Source organism: Perna viridis, chromosome 14, assembly GCF_037379345.1.
Source record: "Perna viridis isolate PV_CMFRI_1.1 ecotype Kerala chromosome 14, ASM3737934v1, whole genome shotgun sequence".
Classification (NCBI taxonomy): domain Eukaryota; kingdom Metazoa; phylum Mollusca; class Bivalvia; order Mytilida; family Mytilidae; genus Perna; species Perna viridis.
This window is the reverse complement of record NC_142458.1, coordinates 8,825,440-8,849,232: the sequence shown is the minus strand read 5'-3', so window position 1 is coordinate 8,849,232 and position 23,793 is coordinate 8,825,440. Positions and strand designations below refer to the sequence as shown.

General features: G+C 33.7%; 1 protein-coding gene and 1 long non-coding RNA gene across 2 annotated transcripts; both read right to left on the bottom strand.

The window, feature by feature from the left end:
- Positions 1-4,061: 4,061 nt before the first annotated feature.
- LOC148598115 (uncharacterized) lies at positions 4,062-5,878 on the bottom strand. Its single transcript, XM_088561097.1, has 3 exons — positions 5,707-5,878; positions 5,112-5,240; positions 4,062-4,211 (listed from the first exon to the last, which is right to left on the bottom strand). The coding sequence occupies exons 1-3, from the start codon at positions 5,774-5,776 to the stop codon at positions 4,099-4,101; spliced, it is 312 nt and encodes a 103-aa protein (XP_088417223.1). The 5' UTR covers positions 5,777-5,878; the 3' UTR covers positions 4,062-4,098.
- Positions 5,879-17,810: 11,932 nt separating this feature from the next.
- Positions 17,811-23,474, bottom strand: LOC148598114 (uncharacterized). The gene is made up of 2 exons (XR_015918656.1): positions 23,392-23,474; positions 17,811-18,442 (listed from the first exon to the last, which is right to left on the bottom strand). It is a non-coding gene; the product is annotated as an uncharacterized LOC148598114 (long non-coding RNA).
- Between the last annotated feature and the right edge of the window lie 319 nt (positions 23,475-23,793).

The following is a 23,793-nucleotide window of genomic DNA, read 5'->3' as shown; positions in this document are numbered from 1 at the left end:
CTCTTTTTTGGCCTTGAAAGTTGTCTTATATAGTAATAAATTTGCATTTATGGAATGAAGTTCTTGCAGTGACGTATCAAGAAGCTTTTAATGTGCTCAGCATGTTCATTAGTCAAAATATCCATCCTATTGATATTTTATCATTAATAATCAGGAAGTGAAGAGCAGTGATTTCCACTAAGTAAAAATTGGGAGGTAAATTCAAATTGATAAAATGTGTATAGTTTTAGAAAATCTTATGTTCATTAAGGAAATTATTTTCATAAGCTGAAATTCGTTGTATTTTAGTATAATTAAAGTGTAGGATAATACTGTATTGAAATGGTTTTGAATGTGATTGCAAATAAATTTTTCGACAGGTTTTAAAATTTTGGGAAATGATGTAACAAAATTAGAAATATGTGTGATGTTGGATACTGTTTTACTATCGATTACAGTTTGTACTTAAGAAATCAATAGATTGAATTCAGTATATACATATTAGGGAAAAAAAACCAGTAATGAATAATATGGGGAATGCAAAGGTATGATTATCATGATTACATCATGTACTCTTTGAAATTTTGTTCATGCTAAAATTTTCACAAGAATAAAAAATCCCAGTGCTTACAGCACTTTGATTGTTACAGTCAAAAATTGGTTCGGTATACTTACGTTCAAATTAAAATTCATATTGATATAAAGGGACTTTAAAATGTGTTTTGTTTAGAAAGGATTTCTAGTTTTTCAGGGTTCAGTTTACATATGTTTCACTGTAGAGATCATTTTATTTCATTCGAACCATTGTTATAATTGTTCGTTTTATTTTTCAGTGTTTGTTTTATACAATGAGTTGTATATTCTGGTTCTCGTATGCAAAATATTGCTGGTTCATCGTCGCTGGAGTGGATCCAAGGAATGGTGTATCTACGGCCCTAGAATTGAGAGATTTTTGTTTTTCCACATTTTGCTTTTTTTCACAAATATTGCCTTCACCAAATGTTTATAGCTTTGCTCAGTGTTTTATTCTATTTATGCCCCAACACAACCTGAAAACCTTGATCCTTTCCTGCAACAGATTATGATAAGATAGAATACGACTTCTTCAGGGGCGGATGCAGAGATATTGCGGGGGAGGGAGGGAGTTGGTGGTGAAGAGGCGTTCCAGTCTATTATTTGCTCAGTGTTGCCTAAATTTTGCTAAAAATAAACAATTTTTGTTCAGCAAGATAAATCAATAATCGGAACACCAACCCACCCCTAGCACCCTTTTTACAATGAGTAGTATCACTGAACTGATAGTACGGCTGCTAACACGAGTGATGTTGTAGGGATACAAAATAAATGTTGCGAAATTCGTATTACGGACGCCCAATGAAGACCCTGAATAATAAATTCTGCTTTCTGAAACATTCATCTAAACGAAAAGGGGAATATTATTAATTGTTTGGGCTGTGAAGTCCATGAATGATGAATAAGAACATGAAATGAAGAAACAGATTATTTTATTTAGAATTTGCGTAGTTTCTATACGACCTCATATTTTTTCTTCGTCGTTATCTTAAGTTTATTTATGATAACGAGTAAACTTTAAATTTTAACACATTTTTTTTGACACGGTGGATGCTTCTGTAGTTTTTGGAGGCTATTGTCCCACCCCTTTTGGAAATAATGCATTGTATAAAGGGGGGAAATGGGTGTTGTCACTAGAATTGATAGGAACAATGTATTGTTGATCCGATTTTTATGATTCAGATGTCAATATGTTCCTTTTTCAAAGAGTTGTCAAGGAAACCAAGATTCGAACAGAAATAAAAGAATATAATCAAAGGATAAAACAGACAAACACAACAAAGAACATGAAATAACCAAAATAACACATACACAGAAATAAAGGCAAATGAGAACCTCGGACACTACCAATAACTGGGAGCATGAACCAGGTGCACCGGTAGGGAAAGCGTTCTGAACATTCTCCAAGTTGCTCATAAAAAGTCAAGTCCGAGGTAAATGAAAGGGGAAAAACTAGGACACTATGAACAAATCTGTGCTCATGGTATAAATGAAAACACCGTAACGATCCACGAGTTCATGATGACCATGAAATTTCTGTAGTGATGAACAACGTAGTCCTTTTCCAGAAGCCTAATTGTAGAAAGTTGGGCACGGTATAAATAGTCCACGTAGTAACGGCGAGTTCTGGTATAATGTATGAGTTGTGATATGAAAACTCCATACGCAGATGCTGCCGGCTATTCATTAAAAAGCGCGTCCACCACACCGGACAAATATGTTGTCGATAAGCAATTCCAGCATTTTGATAACGTCTTCATTTGTATATTTGGAAAATAATTTGGAATCGTTTTAACAAAGCACGAGAAATCTCTACCAATTACTACATATCTATATCTAGGTGTACCGACTTTTCTGGAGTATCATTGTGTAATGTTTTTGAGATGGGATTTTAACGGAGTATGTAGAATAGTACTTTAAAGGGTTAAAAAACCATAGGTTTTGACGTTATTGTAATCTGGTAATAATCTAGCTTTTTCCAGAAGATCACTCGAATTTTTCAGGATCCACATTGAACTGATACCTCTACCGAAGTATAGTAATTGACGTGGTAAGACTGAAGATCCCTTTTGACAGTTGTGAGTATTGGTTAAAATTTTCGAAAGAGGTTTGGTAGTACATTTACAGATCCTACGTTGTCTGTATGGATTTTTTTGGTAGTTTTGGAATCTAGTAAACAGACGGAGAATCACAGTAATCGTCTTTATAAATAGGATAGCAAGGATTTATGGTTTCCTATCTCTTCTTTGGAGAGTAGTAGCAGTATGGGTCTTATTACTCCTATCATTGTCTACGTCTACCTCCGATAATAAGCATGGGATGTTATGTGTCTGAAAGACAAAACAATGTTGTTTTGGGCTTTGTCTGCTGGTACGACACACCATATTTGTCATGTGATCTTTGAAAACTGAAGTAGCATTGGCACTCATTGACCTACTTCAAACTTTCGTTCGTTTCAAAATTAAGGACCTTACAGGTTTACCCAATCTGACAGCGAATCAATGTACTCTTGTTCTCTTTTATCCATTTTTTGCAAAGCCCTCCACAGTATGTAAAAGAATTTTAGAGTAATAATTGCAATTTATGGAGCGTGGTTCACGTTTTTTTTTACTTTTAGCAAGGTCCATATGGAGATATTTGTTTTCTATAATGTGATCGGATGGGCCATATTTGAATGGAGAGTTTTTACAAGAACAGTCAGGTGGTTTAGTTTTGAAGTGTTTAATCTCGAGGTCCTGCAATACCCTTTTATAGTTGAAAATTTTGCATGAATTGGTGAAGTATAGGAATATAAAATAATCGGTATGGATTTATCTTTGAAAAACCGGAGAATTTTTATGATGGAGGATGTTAGCCAAGTTAATCGATCTATACTGTGAATTTTTAGGCTTGTCTTATCATTAACCGTTTTGTAGTTAAAAGGATACAAAATCGGGCCACTCCCTAAATCAACTTTCTTTATTTTGGTCCGATTTTGAAAGAAAAATATTGGATTCCTTATGAAAATATCTTCCTGCGGTTATCTATCAGATTTCAGATATCTCTTACGGTTTAGAGTTGTAAGTGGTCGAAGGGACCACCTCCTAAAAATCGACCTTTTTATTTTTGTCCGATTTTGATTTTTTTCATTGGATTCCTCATGGAAAGCCCTGCCTGCATTATCAATCAGATTTCAGATATCTCTTATTGTTTTTGAATTGTAAGGCACCAAAGGGCCTACCCCCCTCCCCCTAAAAAAAAACATAAAAAAACCGACTGTTTTATTTCTGGTCCAGTTTATATATATATGCTTCAGTGTGTCAAAAACTAGTATTGTGTCCACACTTCCCCCAAGTGAACAAAGTTCGACATGCTGCGGTCGAATCATGCTGCGCTCCGCAAAACTCTTTATTATGTATAGTAAAACACTTTATCGCAACGTAAGTTCTTAGATAATAATAAATATCTCGTGGACTTTATACTAATATTACCCTTCATATGCCCCTTCCATGGTTTCATAGATAACATCATAGGTGTGCATTTTTATTATCTCGATTTATCTCAACGTTAACCAATATTTTGACCTAGGCGGTAGCACGAACACTTCCAATCGATACAGTGTGGAAGGCCAAAAAATTGTTCACAAGCCAAACTGTGACAGTCACTGACTGAAGTGCAAGCTAAAAATAAAACGGAATAAATATGTAAATGTGATTCACTGGTAGTTTTGGGAGACTTTGCACCCTAAACAGTACATTGCAAGGCATTATTGTCGCGTTCAAACAGTGCTTATATTGTACATAATCTGGTATACTCTAAACGTTAACAAAATCCCAATCCAACAATTTTCATCTGGTTAAAGTTTATATAATAGAATCTTTACATTATGGAGAACTTCTTTCTTTTGTTTTTGTTATAAAATACTGTAATTAAAAATCAAACTCTTTTCATGGCAAATATTGATTGCCTTCCGAAACTTCCTGCTTAGAACAGCTATTAAGGGCGTCTTATTATTGTACAAAAAGCGTATAATATTAAGGAGGTAGGCCTAGGGTAAGGGACATAACTCTTGAAATCAGTGATATGTTTGTATCATATTCAATTTCACCAAAGCCTCTAAAGCTTTCGTTTGAAGCAGAATAAAATGAATCGAAGTTAATTAGATGCTTACATAAGATTGGTGTAAAATGCTGAATACAAACGTTAACATTCCAATTATTTTTAAGAGTTGTGTCTCTAACCCTAAGTCCACTCCTTACGATTTACTATACATTTTTTGTGTTCATTTGTTCTTGATTTTAGTTTGAAAGTTCATGAAAAATTATGCAGTTATAGCAACTGGTACAGAGAAGAGAACCCAATCCGGTCGGGACCTAAACTTTTACCAGTATTGCATCTACTTATGTACAAATTCTCTACTACCTTCAGTAATTATTTTCACCATGTTTTAACTCGCACAGTTTTGTGCACAATGCATCTTTACAGTGCCAACTTAGGTAGAAAGTGATGAGTTACAGTTAATTAAATTGATTAAGATCTCAAAAGATACCAAAATGTACACATTAGCGGATAAAACTCACATTGTTCAAAGCGAGGCAAACAATGGCATTCAGATCTAATACAATGCAGCGTATACGTCATGGATGGACAGACGCTGTCATATCGTAAGTTACAATGAGCATCGTCTATACACATACCATCTGAAACACCTATGAAATATATACAAATCAGACATTATTAGAAAACAAAATTTTCAAGGAGATCTTTAACGAAAAAGAAAAAAATGCTAATGGTAAAATATTTTAACATTTTTCTTGAAAGAGTAATCAACTGAACCAAGATTCTAGGGTCAAAAACCAGACATGGAAAAGAGTCACACGAAATAACATAAAATAAACAAAATAAGACGTACAAAGCAAAAAACGTAGATGAGCAACTCAAACTCCACTAAAAAATGGGAGGATGGACCAGGTGCACCGGTAGGGTAAGCGTACACCCCGAGCTGCTCTTATTGCTCGGCTCAAGCAGCTAAAATAAAGGATAGAAACATTTATCTTAAATTACATGCAATTTTATTGTTAAGAATTCTAGTGTGGATGAAACTCTGTTTCAAAGTTGAACTAACGTTAGCCTGCTGGTATAAATACATTATTTATAATGTTCTAATATACTGACCTACGAAGACTGAAAGGAAGGCAGTATAAACCACTATGGTATTCATTCCAACAATCAACAATATAGCCATAACAGATTTTCGGTCTGAGGATCGTGTTTGAAAATAATCTAGGCTTGTTTACATATTCCGTAATAACGTGCCCTGAAATCAGAACAGGTCTGAAAAACGGTGCGTAATAACAAGATAACAACAACCGACTTACAGGAACTTATTTTAGACCCTGAACGTCTGCAAAATGTGAAAAATACTGCCAATTTTTTACTGTGTGCATAACTTTATGTTGCGTTTACAGTCCGAATTTTATCTGACACCGTAACTCTCCTCTTTTATATATATTGTATTATCATTAAATGGAAAGTGGTAACATGGAAGACTACAAAAGATTGTTTTATGTAAAACTAGCGAAATATGAAGATAATTTGCCACAAAAATACGACAGAGAGAAGTTTGTCTTACATTCGCATCGATCTTCAAGCATCTTGATACTGAAAAGGGTCTACTTCTACAACGTAAGAGATTGGAACTCTGTTCCTCCATTCCCAGCCTCTTACTTCCGACGTTCTTTGAAATCGGCAGAATTATAATAATCTATTTACCATTTAAAACGTTTTATCAGTTTCTTTCCCATAACACGGGAGAATCCAGAAAACCGGGAAATCAAATGCAGTTAAAATGAACTTCATATCTGGATTTTAGCTTTTTGACTATGTAATTCCAGTTGATAAAATTACGGATTTTAAAATTTGCGAAACGAACATATATAATTAACCAACGAATTGCCTTTACCAACTTTAAATTCATTTTGTCCTAGTGACCTAGCCAATTCAAAATTGCTGGTTATGTTGACAACTGTCTTCATTACAAATGTTTTCTATGTAGTTAAGAAATATTTAGGATTTTTATCGCCCGATTCCCGGTAGGTTAAACTTCTTTCATGTGAATAAAAGACTTAAAATATTTTAAAACATATGTTTAGGTAATTCACATTTGTGGTGGCTTTCAACGTGTCAGATGCTAGAGGTTAGGATGGCACCAAGTCAGAAAATAGCTTGCCAGACACCATCTAGCATTGCTGGAGTAAAACGGGTCTTAAAACGAAAATTCAAACACAATAGGCAATAAACAACGATAGGCGAGAAGGATTTATTAATTTGTGCTAAAACAGACTGCCCTGTAGTAACCCGAATAATGCAGTCGTTATATTCCACTCACTATTGATCGCTACATTAACTTTTAAATTTCTGGTAAATGTAAGTATATTTTGGTTTTTCCATACCCCGTGGAAAGAACAACAAATGTATCCACTCCATTGACTCGATTTTATGACAGACACTCGTTTTTCTTTTGAAATTAAACGAATACTTTGGTTAATCGAGTGCAATGCTTCAGTCACGTTCATTTTGTAAACATTTGAATATTTAACCTGAAGGGATTTTAACGATTGGTGCGTTGAGGGAAAACGGTAGTATTTATTTTCCCATAGCCAACAGTACTAACCTTCTCAAGTTTTTCAGTAATTTCTAATAAAAACTAGGACTCGAAAACCACTTTTTGTTGTAGTACTATCATTCAGAGATCGAAAAATCTCCATTAGAATAGAGGTTGACCATCTTTTTTTTTTTAAACCACCATCAAACGTTTGAAGGTACCGGAAGTTTTGCATTTTTTTTGGTTCCGCACCCATTTGTAACATGCAGTCTTTTTAAAATTTCATAAACTATGTATTTTTGAGGATAAACAAATAAACGTATTTTTTTTAAAACTTTAATTCTTTAAGAATCATTACAAACTTTGTCAGTACACCAATCTGTCCTTTCAGATTCTACTTCCTTTCATCTGAATAGGGTACATGATTGGTCAACCTAATGCAGGGAAATAAATACTATTATTTTCCCTATTCAAGCCCTCGTGAGTTGGAGAGAATCGATGACGGTGAGGGCTTGAATTATTCGAGTTAGCCCTGTAGTAACTAGGGATGCAGTGTTCTGTGTTATTCAGAAATGTCATGTAAGAATTGAACATTCAGGTCGTGGCATGAAGTTTCGAACGAATAATTTATTCACTTAATTTTAACGGCAAATGTAACACTTTGAGACGTTTGTGTCGGAAAGCAAAGCCAATATGTTCAAGTAAGTGCCACAAACAGAATCTTACTAAGTGTTGCAATAAGGAAAGCGCTCTTCTTTAAGAAAATTTGAAAATTGTTCAAAATATTGAAAAAGTTGTTTTTATTTATTTTAACTTGATCAAATATTATAGCTCCAGTGTTCAAACAAATTTTATAGTTTAAAACGACAGGACGATCCAGAATCTCACTAACTTAAATTTGTAGTATGATTCTAGCTAGAAATTCAGTAGTCTCTGTAAGAATCAGGAAAATTGGTGAAGCATGGTTTGAAAAGAACGCCATTTTGAAAGTTCAAATCGACTATTTGCACCATCAGAATCAAAGAGTTTTCCATATTATTTCGGTAAATTGAGTTATAATTTCGTTGAAATGCACTGAAAATGAACATTTCAAGGGCAGATAACTCTATCCAAAACCTCATTTTTTAACATTCTATTGAAAAATGTCTGAGCAAATCCGGAGATGCAAAGTTTCCCAATAGAGAAAGTATCACTGAGTGATATTACACTGTCACTTCTGTAGTGATGACTTCAGTCTTGTAGCAACATAACCCTGGACCAGAATCCTAATTGTAAGAAGTCTATCGCAATACAAAAAGTCTGCCTAGTTACGGCAAGCTCTGGCATAACGTACGAGTTGTGATATGAAAACTCCATACGCAGGTGTTGAAGGATGTTGCCACATATGAAAGGAAAGTTGACAAAACGTACTGAAAAGTCAATAGTCGTATATTTTTGTTTTCCTTTACCATCAATCTCTAAGTGTAGGTCAAGATATGAGACTGACTTCACAGTGTCTGTAGTATCCTTTATCTCAAGTTCTTTGGTGTAGATGCGATGTATCAAATCCCCGAAACTAGGATTGTTTAATGATAATACCTCATCTATAAAGTGGAAACTGAGATTAAAGGATCTAGCTAAACGATTTTCCTTCTTTTGGATCAAATCAGCTATAAAGTCAGTTTCATAAGAGTGAACGAATAGGTCAGTAAGTAGAAGAGCACAATTTGTTCCCATTGGAATGCCGACTGTTTATAGAAAAACGCGTGCACCACACTGGGCAGTGTATGAGGAATCTCTACCAAGAACTTCATATTTGTATCTAGGTGTACCGTGAAGAGTCAGCAAGAATGTTTCCTGTTATGCGTCTTTTTTATTAATTAAATAATTTTCGTATTAGATAGATTTTCTGTTTTTCTCAGAACCATACTCCAGAATTTTAATGTAAAAAGAACAGTGATTACCAAACTTGATCTCGGGATAACTGAGCCTTTATAAAGGCACTTTTTACAATATTTTATATGGATTATGTAGGAAGGTGTCACTATTTCGTAAACAATGTAATATCGTATTGGTGTTATTTTATGGCCTGGGAACTAAACGCATTGTTTTGGCTATCAAATCTAGTCCATAACTAAAGATAGACATAAATGCACGTGTAGCATGCAAAACAAACTCCGCCCATCTCTCATACTATTGGCTTAATTTAATACATTACATCTCTCCCTTGTTTTTGAATTTTACTACAGCAAAATAATTGATTTTACTGTCAATGTCAATAGCAAAATATTCATCAACTATGAAACTGTAAACATATTATTCCAGTTAAAGAAATTATAATTATCCAAATGAGTCTATAAATCTATTACTCTTCCTCTTACACACAACAAAAGTAACATTTGTTCAAGTCCCAGTGCACTGTCTATTAAGCGGACACAAATTCATTAAATCGTCGAGGTTTCTTCTTATCTCTTGGTGGTCGATCATTAACGGAATAGTCGTCGCGATTTTGTCTGTTTGTAAATTGTCCGTAATACGGTCTCACGTGCGAGACGTTTCTATAGAAAGTTTGACCGTAATCTGACCTCACATAGACACTTGTTCCACTTTGCTTTACAACTTTGTACACTTTATTTCAAACTTTGCCGAAAGTTTATATCCACCTCTCTTTGTATGAATTACATTTTGTCCTTCACGAAATTTCTGGTAGTTCTTTGCTTTTGTCTTATCGGCATAGTGTTTCTCGGCAGCTTTCTTTTTAGCATATCGTACTTTCAGTCTTTTGGACACATTGTTTTTGATCAAGCAAAGTAATTTGATCTTTACAGTTCTGTTAAATAGTAGAGATGCGGGAGCATATCCAGTCGTTGAATGAGGTGTTGCACGGTACAATAATATGGAATTGTACAATTCATCATGCCAGTTTTTTTCCTTCAGCACATGAGCGCGTATAGTTTTCTTTAAGTCTTATTGAAATTCTCTACAAGACCATTAGCACGTGGCCAATACGGTGTGACACGGGTGTGTTCTATACCATTATCATTAAGAAACGCTTTAAATTCGTCCGACACAAACTGACTGCCATTATCAGAAACTATTTCTGCACATAATCCATGGACTGAGAATATTCGGCACAATTTTTTAATGATTATAGCACTCGAAATAGATTTGATAATGTCAACCACTGGAAATCTGGAATAAAAATCGATAACTACTAACAGATATTCGTTGTTTGAATACAGACAGCTTAAATCGGTAGCTAATTTTCCCAAGGACCGTCAGGTACCTCTTACATTGTAACAGTTGGCGGGCGAGGCGGATTTGATACTAACTGGCAAGCATGGCAACTTTGAATCATTGATTCTACATCGTAGTCAATATTTGGCCACCAAACTTTTTCACGCAGTAACTGCTTTGTTTTTACTACTCCCTGATTCGACTCGTGAGCAAGACGAAGAACGTGTTTTCGCTGATTACTTGGGATCACTATTTTTGCCCCTTTGAGGATTATAGAGTTATGCACTGTTAGTTCTTTGCGGACAAGATAAAATGGCTTCATCTGTCCTTGTTTAGATCACTTGTTTTTCGCAATACAATTTCGAATTTGATTCATTGTTTTGTCTCGTGCGGATGCATTTTCAAATTCTTTCAAAGTCTTTGCTTTCGGACATGCACCGACTGCAATATAATGAACGTAATGTTCTGTTTCATTACTATCATCTCCTACACTGCCTTTTATTGGCGAACATGACAATATATCACCTGCATTTAAATATCCCGGTCGGTATTTCACTGTGAACTTGTGATTTTGTAGGTTTAGAATCCATTTTTGAATGCGTGGCGGCGCTTCATGTGCTGCGGTAAAAAATTCGTTCTAAAGATTTGTGGTCAGTACATACCGTAAAATCCATTCCATACAAATACACATTGAAACGACGGATTCCCCAGTAAAACCCTAGAGCCTCACGCTCTGTTTGTGAATACCTTCTTTCGACTGGGCTTAATGTTCGACTTGCGTAAGCCACTGGCCTATAGTCATCATTGGTTTGCTTTTGTGTTAAGATCGCTCGTATACCAAAAGGAGACGCATCCACGATGATTCTTGTTTCGGCATTTTGGTTGTAGTATGCCACTACTTCGACATTTGTGAGTAATTGTTTTAATGCTTCAAATGCTGTTTGTTGTTCGGCAGTCCAGTGCCATTCAACTTCTTTTCTGGTCAACGTGCGAAGCGGTTCTGCAATTGTTGCGAAATTTGAAATATATTTAGCACAAAAATTAACTAATCCCAAGAAAGATTTGACACTTGCTGGTGTCGTTGACATCTGGAAATTACGCACTGCTTCGATCTTGTTTATATCGGGTCGGACACCATCCTTTGATAATAAATGTCCCATGAATTTCAATTGTGTTTTGTTGAACTCGCATTTGCCTCGGTTCAAGATTAGATTCTTTTCACGGAGTCGGGTAAGAAATGCACGAAGTGTTTTATCATGTTCTTCTTGGTTTTGCGCATAGATAATTATATCGTCGTCAATATTATCACAACCTGGTATGTCTTGTATTGTCTGCTCAATAACACATCGGTGTAACTAGGGTGCGGAATTAATTACAAACATTAGTCTCTTGTACCTGTACAGGCCTTTGTGACATACGAATGTGGTGGTATAACGCGATAATATTCTTCTAATTCTATCTGACGAAAAGATTGGTTTAGATCTAGTCGAGAAAATATCGCAGATCCATTCATTTATTGCAGAGATTCCTCTATATTTGGAATCGGAAAACGTTCTCTCTGAACATCTACGTTTGCTTGTCGCATGTCTACGCACAGACGTATTGTTTTTCTTGGCACTACTACCAAGCCTAAAACCCATGGTGTCGGACCACTGACTTTCTCTATTACGTCGGAATCCTCCAGTTCTTTTATTTTTATTTCTACTTGTTTTCTCATTTTCGTACTGGCTGAGCAACAGGTTTAATTGATTTGTCTATGTGCAATTTCAATTTGAAGTCTTTAAGTTTACCAAAACCTACGAATCTGTCCTCAAATGAACTGATTATCGTGTCTGTGTTGGAGTTTGAAAGGTTGACGCTATTTAACACTTCGATGTGGAGCATTCCTAAATCAGTAGCAGTTTTATAGCCAATTAACGGCCTTCCATCTCCGTTAATTATGTGAAATTCTACGTCATGCTTGTTATCTTTGATAGTCATGCTCAATTTAATTTTGCTAAACATTTCTAAACGTGTTTTGCTACCGTATGGAAATACATTGACTGCATATTTGTGAACTCGAGATTTTGATACCTTTAACTTCTCAAATGTTTTTCTGTCTATTACGTTGATAGAAGTCCCTAAATCAATTAGAAAATTGACAACTTTACCCTAAATAGAAAACGGAACGACAGCATTGTTTTTTTCCATACAATGTGAATATTTCTAATTCTTCGTCCTCAATCGCGTGAACATTTTTTATTGATTTTGTCTGGCATGTTTTTGAAAAATGTCCGATTTTTCCACATTTACGACATGTAATATTTCGAGATATTCTGCAATCTCTTCCGTAATGCCCCGTATTTCCACATCTGTAACATTGAGAAGTTGCGTGTGACAATCTTTTCCTGTTGTTTTCCGGATACGATTTCGGAGCACCTCGGGGTTTTTTGTCTGATTTTGGGTGCACTATACAGTTACATTAAGGCGCACTGTTTCACAAACCAGGTTACCCCAGTCAAATTTTGTAAGACTTAAAATTAAAAGTTGAAATTTGGTGGATATATTGTTTAAATGTAGTTAAGCATTTATACATAAATAGATGTAATATATGTAATGGTAAACAGGTGTAATTTAAAGGAAGAATGGCATCTGGAATGTTTCAGTCCTCTGCCGTATTAGGTTCTCTCCTCAACATTAGATGGCTGATTTTCAAAATACCTTATTTCGCACGAACTTTTGGAACTAAAATTGTGAGAGAATGAATCGAAAAGGGTCGTATTATTTTTACCCTTTTACCACCTACTCCATGCATGCTTTCATCCTGTTTAGTGTCTAAGTGCCTGATATTCTATAAATCTTGAACCTCCACACACCAAGGATTTAAAAAAATATGCACTTTTTTAATGACAAAACACTAGAAATGTCTGTGCAGACTGCCTCAAAACAGCTTTATTTCAACAAAATGAGACCAAATTTTCAGAAATGACCTACCTATATTGTACTACCTTTGTTTATTTCTGGATCTTCTATACACGGCTCGGGTTTGTTGCTATTTTTAATCTTCTCGGAGTGTGTTACAGCTAATTCAAATGTTCTACCGAGTCTCCGAACTTTTTCTAACGTTAGATCTTGCGCTGCTTATAGCTTCTCTCTCAATTCGGTTGATTTCACCCATCAACAATTTGCTCTCGAATCATATCTTCACGTTGGTCTGGCCTAAAGTCACAAGCAATTCTCACAATAAAATTATCTATTGTTTCTCTGTCGTGTTGCGTAGCTTTCCTGAACATATGTCTCTCAAACTGTATATGTTTCTTTGGTTCAAAATAATTGTTCAATGCCGTAACAGCTTGATCATATTTAGTTCCCGGATCGGAAAAAGTTTCGAAAATGTCTTGCATTTTATGTCCAGCTATATGTAGTAGCATAGCTCTTTTCTGATCATCTTTAGACACTCCGGTTGCTCTTACGTAATACTCGAACCGTTTTAAATACTGTTCCCTGGATTTCGCAAGATTTATTTCACCACTAACTTTGAACGGTTCTGGTGCATGCAAGTCCAAATGTCCAGCCATTGATTTAATGTGAATTCGGAATTTAATCCTATCAGGTATATATCAGAATTTAATCTTCACTAAATGTTTTATCGGAATTTAATCCTCATCCTCTATTTGTTTTTTTTTTAGAGAAAATCACCATCCTTGTCGCCATTGTGATATCGCATTGGTGTTATTTATGGCATGGCTATCAAATCTAGTCTATAACTAAAGATACACAATACAGACTTAGACATAAACGCACGTGTAGCATGCAAAACAAACCCCGGCCATCTCTCACACTATTTGCTTATTTTAATACATTACAAACAATTACAGAACTGGTATATAAAATTTATCTTAGACATAATGAATTGACATTCTTTCATATTTCCAGAAAGCAAATAGGGGGTCACCGAACTTTGTTGTTTGTAGTATCAAAATAACTAAAATTTCCAATATATTTCTATAGAATATCTTCCCACCAATTGTCTCCACTTGAAAAAAGGCTTTTTAAAATTAATGCTTGTATTTCACCATACACATTTTTATGTCAAAAATTCTTTGAAAATAATCAAAACATATTATTTTTACATCGTTTTGAACCATATTTATATTTATTAGCTGAAAATATTTTTGTATGATTTTGTAAGACGACAGAAAAGAAAGCTCCGAATAATAGGTATTATCTACCTTAAATTATATTGTTTCATTCTTCACTGTTTTACTTTCCGATTTATATGCAAAATCAGATCGAATATTTTATAAATTTCGTGAAAATGACATGTCGTCATCCATACTGGTCCCCACCTTGCTTCGTTGTAAGTTTTGTTATAATTTTATTTTTTCTTTCCGGAAATTCCAATGTAGAACGTATTGAAATCCAAAGACCGATCTGCGTTTTATTGTTTACTTCCGGAAACTCGATAACGCCATATTACAATGTAAAATCTTCTATTGTAAGCCCTTTTTGTAACATTTCCACCATGTAGAACTAGATATTTGTTATTTTTTATCAGTAGTTTTACACTAAAAGATGTTTAGTTTTTAAATATTTAACTGATACTCTATGCATTTGAATGGTAGACAAGGACCCATTCTCACGGAGTCACGTGACGAAACTTACGTTCCCTAGTACGAAGACACGTTATTTTTTGCGATTATCATTCATACTGGTTACTTCAATGTGTTAAGGTATTGCATCGTTGATGAGAGGTTTTACAAATACAAGCAAAAATATGAATCTGTTTTTATTTACAAATATACACAGAGATATAAGTATATATAATGTACATTACTAAGGCGGATAAGCTAAGTTTGTCGTTTCAGAAAACCCGATGTACACAGCAACAAGTTCCACGAAGCGACAGACGTTCGTTTTCATCTGTACCAATGAGAACCGACTTGTTCAACGTGATGTGATCTTCTTTGTCTCTAGGTTATTCTAGAAAAGCAGAGGACGCTTACCCTACCAGCGCACATGGTCCATGATCCCAGTTTTTAGTGAAGCCTAAAGTTGCTTATTTACTTTTGTTGCTATTATTTTGGTTATTTTATATTCATTTGGTGTGTGTGTCTGTTTTTCCTCTCTAGTGTTTGTCCCAAGGGTAAATATATTCTTTTGATTTCCGCTAGAATCTTGGTTCCCTTTATTACTCTCCCCTATATACCAACTGCTGCAGACAAGTTGTCCTAAAGGTTTGACAATATTCAAATCAAACATCGCTTGAATTGCAGATCAGCACTCTTTCCAAATTTCTTGAATTTTCCGAGGGGATGTCTGTAATATCTGGATAGAGCTTAGAATGTCTAACACTATTCGAAAATTTACAAAACAACATTACCAAATTGACCAAAAAAATATTTGCCCGGAAAACAGAACTTTCTGGTTAAAAAATGAAACAACATGATTGACTGACAGTTAAATCATAAATGTAGCCGTGGCGACTTATGTATGTAATTGTAAAATTAGACCTACAAAAGCTATAAAATATATGTATATTTTTATTCATCATTTAAAAATCGTATTACAAATGGCACAATGTTTGGCAGGCATAATACATTTCAAAATGATAACACACAATTACCAGTAATAGAAAATTGTCAAAGTGCCTATGACATAATATGCAACGAAAGTATCTTTTTTCCCCTCAAAACGTACATTTAATTTGACGATTCAATTCTTTACTTTGCGGCGTTGATATATAAATAAACTAAAATGAAAAACATTACCAATGTTTTGAGATGAACTTCATAAATGCGTGACAAAGAATTCTTGCAAACTAATTTTAAAAACTTGTTACACCAACGCCTTCAATGCTTGTTTCATCTTCATTCAAGTCAATGCCCGTTTTGTTACGTACATTACAGTTATCTCCAGTCTCATCATACACCTTTTAATCAAATTTGCATTTACAAGAAGCAAGACATAAGTGAATTACATATAAAATACAAACTATAGGCATTAATGTAAATATGAAGACTATAAAAGAGTGGTATGCACAAGTACGTGCACTAAAAGTATCATGTTTTGTCATATTTTCAGAGAGGGATTTGCTGTTAAGAGTTAACTTGTCATTTTTTATGTATTCGCTTATAGTACCTGAGTGAAACGATATATAGTCCGCAATGTTAGTAGTTATAAAACTCCTAGCTATTGCAGGCGAAGCTAGCAATAGCACAACTGGAATGAAACTTTCAATTCCATTTTCCATAACATGAAAGATTATGATGACTGCACTTATCAGAATAAGCAGCTTCCCAATCAGAAAGGTAACCTGGGTTTTCAATGGAATAAGAATTTCTACTAAATTACTGAACGTTTTCACAGATACAGCTTTTGTACCTGTAGCATATTGATCAGAAATGTTAAGACATTCTTTTAGTAAATACACATATGGTTTATAAAAATCTTTAATGAAAAAACCCAGATAAGAAATGATTGTTACAAAAAGAGTCCAAAACTTTAGGGAAGATCTATACATAGGAATCACAATAAAAATATTAAATACAATTACTTGAATTAAAACTGACATTCCCGGGAGAATAACAAATGTGCTTAATAAAAAAACTTGTAGTAATTGCATTTGAAACGGTAATGACGGTGAATCCTACTAAACGTTTTCTATCCTTTGAAATATTTAAAGCTGAAATTATTGGTGACACTAAAAAATGGAAGGATGGAATCAAGCACGTACAAATCACAATCGGAAAATACAGAAATGAAACAAACACCATCACAACAAATTTCAGAGAACGTTTCCATTTTGGTTGTTCTTCTTTCATAACCATTTCTTGAAAAGGTTTCAAAAAAGATAAATAAAAAAAGAGGTTGGGTCAATAGAATCAACCTGTCCAAACAAAACTTAAATATCTTTTCGTGACTTCTGTTCAAGTCAACAAAATCACCACATATATCTTTGTTTCTTACCTTATCGATATTGATACATTTTGATTTGGTAAATGGACATACAACGTAGTAAGTGTTTTTACACTTTCCAAGATACAAAATGTTATAAGATATGAAAAGTGATGTGATTGGCACTACCGTTAGACAAAGTATAACATTAAACGGATTAGTATAGATATGTTTTCCTTTATCACCATCCACACCATAAAAGAAAAAGGTCAAATCTATTACACATCAATACTTCTCAATATCGCTTAATATGGTTACAGCAGAAGCAAAATATAACGCACGTACTAAAATGAAACCAATGACAAAGTATGTGACAATCAGGATGCTTGAAACAGAAAATTGAGACTTCTCAAAATAATGTACCATGGAGTTAGGTTTATTAAGCCGTAAGATAATCCTTTTAAAACTATATGGTGTATCATCTATAGTGTAATGATTAATTCTATCATCATATAAATATGTTGGTACATTATCTGGAAGAAAATATAAAAGGAGAGGTCCGTAAAGTAAAATAAAAAACAACCAAAATATGATAATGTAATTCAAACTAGATTTTTTAAAGTAGTTTTGACAATTGTTATCAGGGTTAATTAAACAAGTTTGGTCATAGCATTCCATGTCAAATCCAACCCAAAAATTAGTCAAATTTTTCACTATGAGTTTCCAATTTTGATTTTCAAAATATCGATGACACAGTTTGACATTTGTCTGGTTTTCCATGAACGTTTCGTGTGTAAGCTTTGCCATTGAGTGTGTGTCGTTTCCATAATATAAATCACAGTCATCAGGAAATACTTCAATAGGGACGGTCAGATATTCTGTGAAAACTCCGTCTAACAAATTGAATGTCAATACAGGAAAGTCCTCTGTGTACGACAAGATATAGGATAGATCGTTTTTTGTATAAATCCATCTTAAAAGTCCATTCTGGCGAAACCTATCAAATCTACTTCTATTTTGATATAATACCTCTTCTGATATAGAATAATCGATGAAAACTACCTGGATTCCTTTCTTAATCACAGCAATGAATTCGTTTTGTATTCTCGTTCTGTTTGCAACAGCAAATTTGCATTTTTCTCCGGATGTTTCTTGCCTAAGAATAACCACATTACACAGATGATTGCCACAAACATCGTCAGAAAAGATAATTATCTGAAACAAAATAACTGGCTATATATATACTACGGATCAACAAAAGGTCCTTGAAATAAAAAAGGTCTCTTTGACTCTTTATAGAATGGATCCACATAAAGATACAGACAATGGTTGATACGCAGAATGCATTGTAAGCTACTAAAGTCTTAAAATATTCAGTGGCGGAACCAGGGGAAGAGGTAAGTCCGGGGATCAAAACATCCCATTTTTTTTTTGAAAATTGTGTTAACTTTGTAAAAAAAATATGATAAAAAAATAATACAGTGACCCCCCCTTTTCAAATTTCTAAATCCACCTCTATATACATATAGAAACATTATGAAACATTAGGTTGTGCACATTAGTAACCTAAACATGGAATTGGTCGCGTAAATTGATTTTGCAAATACTTTCTTTTCTTAACTAAAGTTTGCCACATCAATAAATACCAAAGGACAGATTATAAATTACTTTTAGTCTGATTGCAGTGAAAGTAGTATAAATTGCTTTCTCGTAGAACTTTATTTATTTTATACTTTCAATTTTTGAGAATCTAAAAAACAAAAACAAAAAACAAAAAAACAAAAACAAAAAAACAAAACAAAAAAAAACCAAAAAACAAAAGCAAAAAAAAACAAAAAACAAAAAATACAAAAAAACAAAAAAAACCCCAAAAATTATAGTAATAGCGATAAGAAACGTCGTTAAGGGCAATTACTCCAACTGTCAGTGGCAGCGCGACATTTTTGTCGTTTGCGAATCGATTGTCAAAGCGACGTTTTGGTAGTTTTGGGGTTGACTACCGCGACGACTTTATTGTCGTTTAATATATTTTTAATTTAACAGTAATAATACTAAGCTTCAACGGTATATTTACATGGGCAAAAACATATTGTCAAATAAATGCGTTAGTTGTTTGTTTTTATTTGCTTGTTTGTTCATTTGGCTTATGCTGACACAAGAAATTACAACGTCGCAAATCTAAATATCGTAAGAATGCTGTCGCATTTTTGGCGTTGCCGTGGTGGCAGCAAGTGACCTTGAAGACCTATCCGATATAGAAGATTTTTGTCTGCGAATGAATCCAAGATAGATGATAACAACGAGGAGAACACGCATGTGGCACCTGGTTTTGGAATTGTAAATCCCTGGTTGTGTGTTTTAGACCAGGAAACCTTTAAAAAAAAATGGCATTCCAAGCCATGTTGTATTTTTACGTAAATGAAATCGTCCAACAACAGTAAGGGTTTCAACCCCTATAATTTACCTTGGACTTTCTTAACGTCGCCAGAAAATAATTTGGCATCGTTCAGTGTATGTATTGTGCCAACGTCAGCAACGTTCAAAATTTAAATTTGGAACTGAAAACGTCAACAAATTTACACGAAAATTTGACCACACAAAGATGTCGACAGACTGAACACTTTTATTCCCCCTGCTGAATTATGCTAAATCTAACGTTTTTTTTAAATATATGCGCAAAACTTCTATCTGACACCTATGTTTTATTATTAGTAATTGTGGCCATGTGTTTTGACGTATTAAAAATCCCCTCTTCATTTCTATGAAAATATCCTACGGAATCTTCTTCAGGTTTGGTTCCAATTTGTTTAGTAGTCTCAGAGGATTAGATTTTTGAAAGCAATCACGTTAAAATTGGCGTAAAACATCAAAAAAAGGATAATAACTCCAGCATGGCTTAAAAGAATTACTCGCAGAAAGATCCCATCTTCTTTTCGTGCACCGCGCACATCCTCGGTGAATCTGGTTGTGGTTCGTGGGGTATTTGATAGTTTCATATAATTTTAATAACTTGAGTTGATATTGCCCAAATTTGTCATCTAAGGTCTTTTATAGTATATATCTTACGAATGTGTTCAAATTCTTGTTCTCTTTCACCACAATAGCACACTAATGATAAATCTCATCATGCTGAACACTTTATCCCCATGTCAACATTTTGCTAAACCTGACGATTTTTGTGATATATACGAACAACTTCTATCTGCTCCTTATGTTATATTTTTAGGAATGGCGGCCATGTTTTTCGACAGTTCAAAAATCCCCATATCAGTTCTATTCAGAATAACCTAAGGAACAGTCATGCTGAGTTTCGTTTTAATTGATCCAGTAGTGTCAGAGAAGAGTTTTCAAAAGAATTAATAATGACGTCGAAGGACGACGACGACGTTGAATGCCAAGTGATGACAAAACTCACTTGGCCTGAAAAAGCAAAAATGTAATATTGTGAAAGTACTATTATTTGTAGGGTACCAATTTTTGTATTTTTCGTGGGTAGGCCTAACCACGAAATTTGGTTTCAAGCGAATAGGAGATTCTCATTAATGTGTGTCCTGAGAACATCAAAACCACAATACACACGAACTTGCGTTTATTCCCTGATCCAAGATAATTAGTATCCATGAATTAAATTACTTTAATAATGTAGTATGTCATGCTTACCCATTCTTCCAAACTTAAATATCAGAAAATAAAAAAAGTGAAACCAGGAAATTTCAAATAATTGTTACAATCACAGGAATTATAGGATAAGTAATTAATTAATTAAAGCCAAAATGTAAAAAGTGTGCATCAAATTAAAAGAGAATCGTTTTGGGGGTTTTTGGAGGGAGAAAGTGAACTTATAGAATTTAATTCACATGTGAACTAATAAAATATTTGATACAAGAACATTCTATGGCACAGTGTCTTCTTCATAAGAAGTATGTATTGTAATACAAAAAGGAGAACTACGAAAATTGTAATGGACACAATTGTATTTGTCAAATATTTTATCAGATAATGTTTTGTCTGAAATCATTTTTATATACCAGTATTCTTAAATCATATTATATCTATATAAATGATCGATTTCTGACGCAACTGAAATTCTTTAATTATCTAAATTTAATCAATTCCTTGTTGTGACATGTAACGTCATTGTTTTAAAGTTATTAAATAAAAGATAAAATCAAAATGAATACCAGTCAACGCCACTGTTATTTATTTTTATAGAATACCCAATATAGTTTATATGAAACAACCTAAATTACATAATCGTACACTCTAACTCACCAGACCTTAATTAAATTAAATATTACTTACAGACGAAAGGATGTTAAGAACAACTTTTCGACTTATATCGCCTTGTTAGGTGATTCTATACTTAATATTGTATTGTGGTTTTCTGTTATAAGGATATAATGTAGAAAAGCAGAACTTTAATCCTTTGGTAAATTAAGTGTAGTATAGTGTATACACTAGACAATTTTTTTATGCTGTTTTTTAATGTAGTTGTAATGTAAATTGTCCTTTGTCTTATTAAAAATATTATCTGTTGATTGATAAGACAAGTGGATATAAATCTAGATCAATAGAATCATAAAAAGAAAAAAAAATTAAAAGAAAGAGTAATCAAGGGAACCAAGGTTATATATATAAATAAAAATAAAAAGTTCGGATAAACCGCTGAGGTATATATTCAAAAGTTAGCTGTTCCATCGATAGACCAATACAGTCTGCTCTGAAAATATTTTTACTCGTGGATACCAATTTTCGTGGATCAGAGAAGATACACAAATTCGTGGATTCTTGAATTCTTGGTTTTGAGGGTTTTAGTATACACATCGATGGAAATCTCCTTTTCATTGGGAACCAAATTTCTTGGTCTGACTCACCGACGAAAGCCACAAGAGTCGGTACCACACGAACAATGGTTCTTTCACAGTATATAAAATGCTAGACAAAAAGTTTTACGAGGCATAAAAGAACTTTCTTTTAACTTATCAGGTATCACTAGGCGATGAAAATGTAATGCAAAACTTTTTTGTAAGCTAATTTTAAATTGAAAAGTTTGAGGTACATTTATGGGTGAAATTGACCCCCTTATTTCCATGAACATTGACGTGTGAGTCACAGCCTAAACCTAAAGTTTATATGCCTATATTCTTAACTTATCTGTCCTGCACATTTAAGTCATAATCATTGCTTAAATAATCGGTTTTCTTAAATTTTACAAAACCAGGAATTAAATTAATCATTCCACATGAAATCCAAGTGTCTCCGCCAATGTAGACCAATGTTGATATCTTGATATTCTGAGACGTATTTGTCTGTTTTATCAGAATTCCTGAAGATTTGGTGCGTCAACGTTACCGCAGGCATCACAATTACGCAGGCATCACAAATTTGAACAAAATAATAAAATGTTGCAAAAAACTTCAGTTTTTTTTTTACATTTGACTTACTAAAAATCAAATATTAATGTTGTTGTACTACATAAAGTCCCTCACGAAAATATTGAGTGGTAACATTCAATTACCATGTTTAAAATTTCAGTCTAGCAGAGGGTCAAAAACATCCCTCGTCCTTTTACGTAAATATTTTTCGAGGAAATCACTAAGGAAAAACGCTTTAAATCCTAGAAAATCGTGATTTATTTGGTAAAATTTTTACTCATTAATAAAGGGGGCACAATGGAAAGAGAGCACAACTATTTTTTTTTAAATTTCTAAACAACCACCACATCAATTTAGAACAAACTTTTGACAAAGAGACAACAACCCCACACCGGCATAAAAAATGTCAGCTTAAGACCGTCTATGGGCTCTCTCTCTCTCTCTCTCTCTCTCTCTCTCTCTCTCTCTCTCTCTCTCTCTCTCTCTCTCTCTCTCTCTCTCTATATATATATATATATAGTCTTTAGCACAAGTAGATATGAAAAAGATGTAATATAAAGGATTTAACATCTAACAATGACAATTACGAGGAATACTATCATTTATCACTGGCACATTATATAAATAATTAGGTATACAACCAGAAAAAAGAAATAATATCACACACTGAAAACTGGCAATTGAAGGACATAACGGTATTTTGTACTCAAATGATTTGATTGAATTTATCATTTATTTAAAAGAAAACATTTTTTATCGATTATTTACATTTAACAAAACGACACATACCTATATGTCATGAAAATTCGTTCCTCGAATCTTTGGTAATGTACTAATTTGAATTCAAATTTATCTCGGTCTGTATCGTATGCTAAGTAATATGATATAATATACACGAGTTTTGACAAAAATAATTTGAAGATTGTCCAAGGAATGGCATGTCTCGATCATTGAAGTTTTCAATAAGGTATAATGATAAAATATGACATTACTAGTTATGTATAAAATATTGGCAACAATATCGAAGTCAAAGATCAATTAATAAAAAACTGCCTAAACCGAACACCTTTAAAAGTTAAAGATTTGTTTTGGTACAAAGGTTAAATTAAATTTAAATCGAGATAAGGGAATGCTAAAAGAGTTTGGTTTACACAGGTTTTAAGATTAATCCAGGTCCGGTTCCGACATGTT

Bases quoted from the DNA above. Each gene is read 5' to 3' on its own strand.
- LOC148598115 (XM_088561097.1), bottom strand. From the start codon at position 5,776: ATGGCTATATTGTTGATTGTTGGAATGAATACCATAGTGGTTTATACT. The intron at 5,241-5,706 runs GTCAGTATATTA...TATATTTCATAG, and splicing joins CTTCCTTTCAGTCTTCGTAG to GTGTTTCAGATGGTATGTGT. The intron at 4,212-5,111 runs GTGAGTTTTATC...TTTTATTTTTAG, and splicing joins TTTGCCTCGCTTTGAACAAT to CTTGCACTTCAGTCAGTGAC.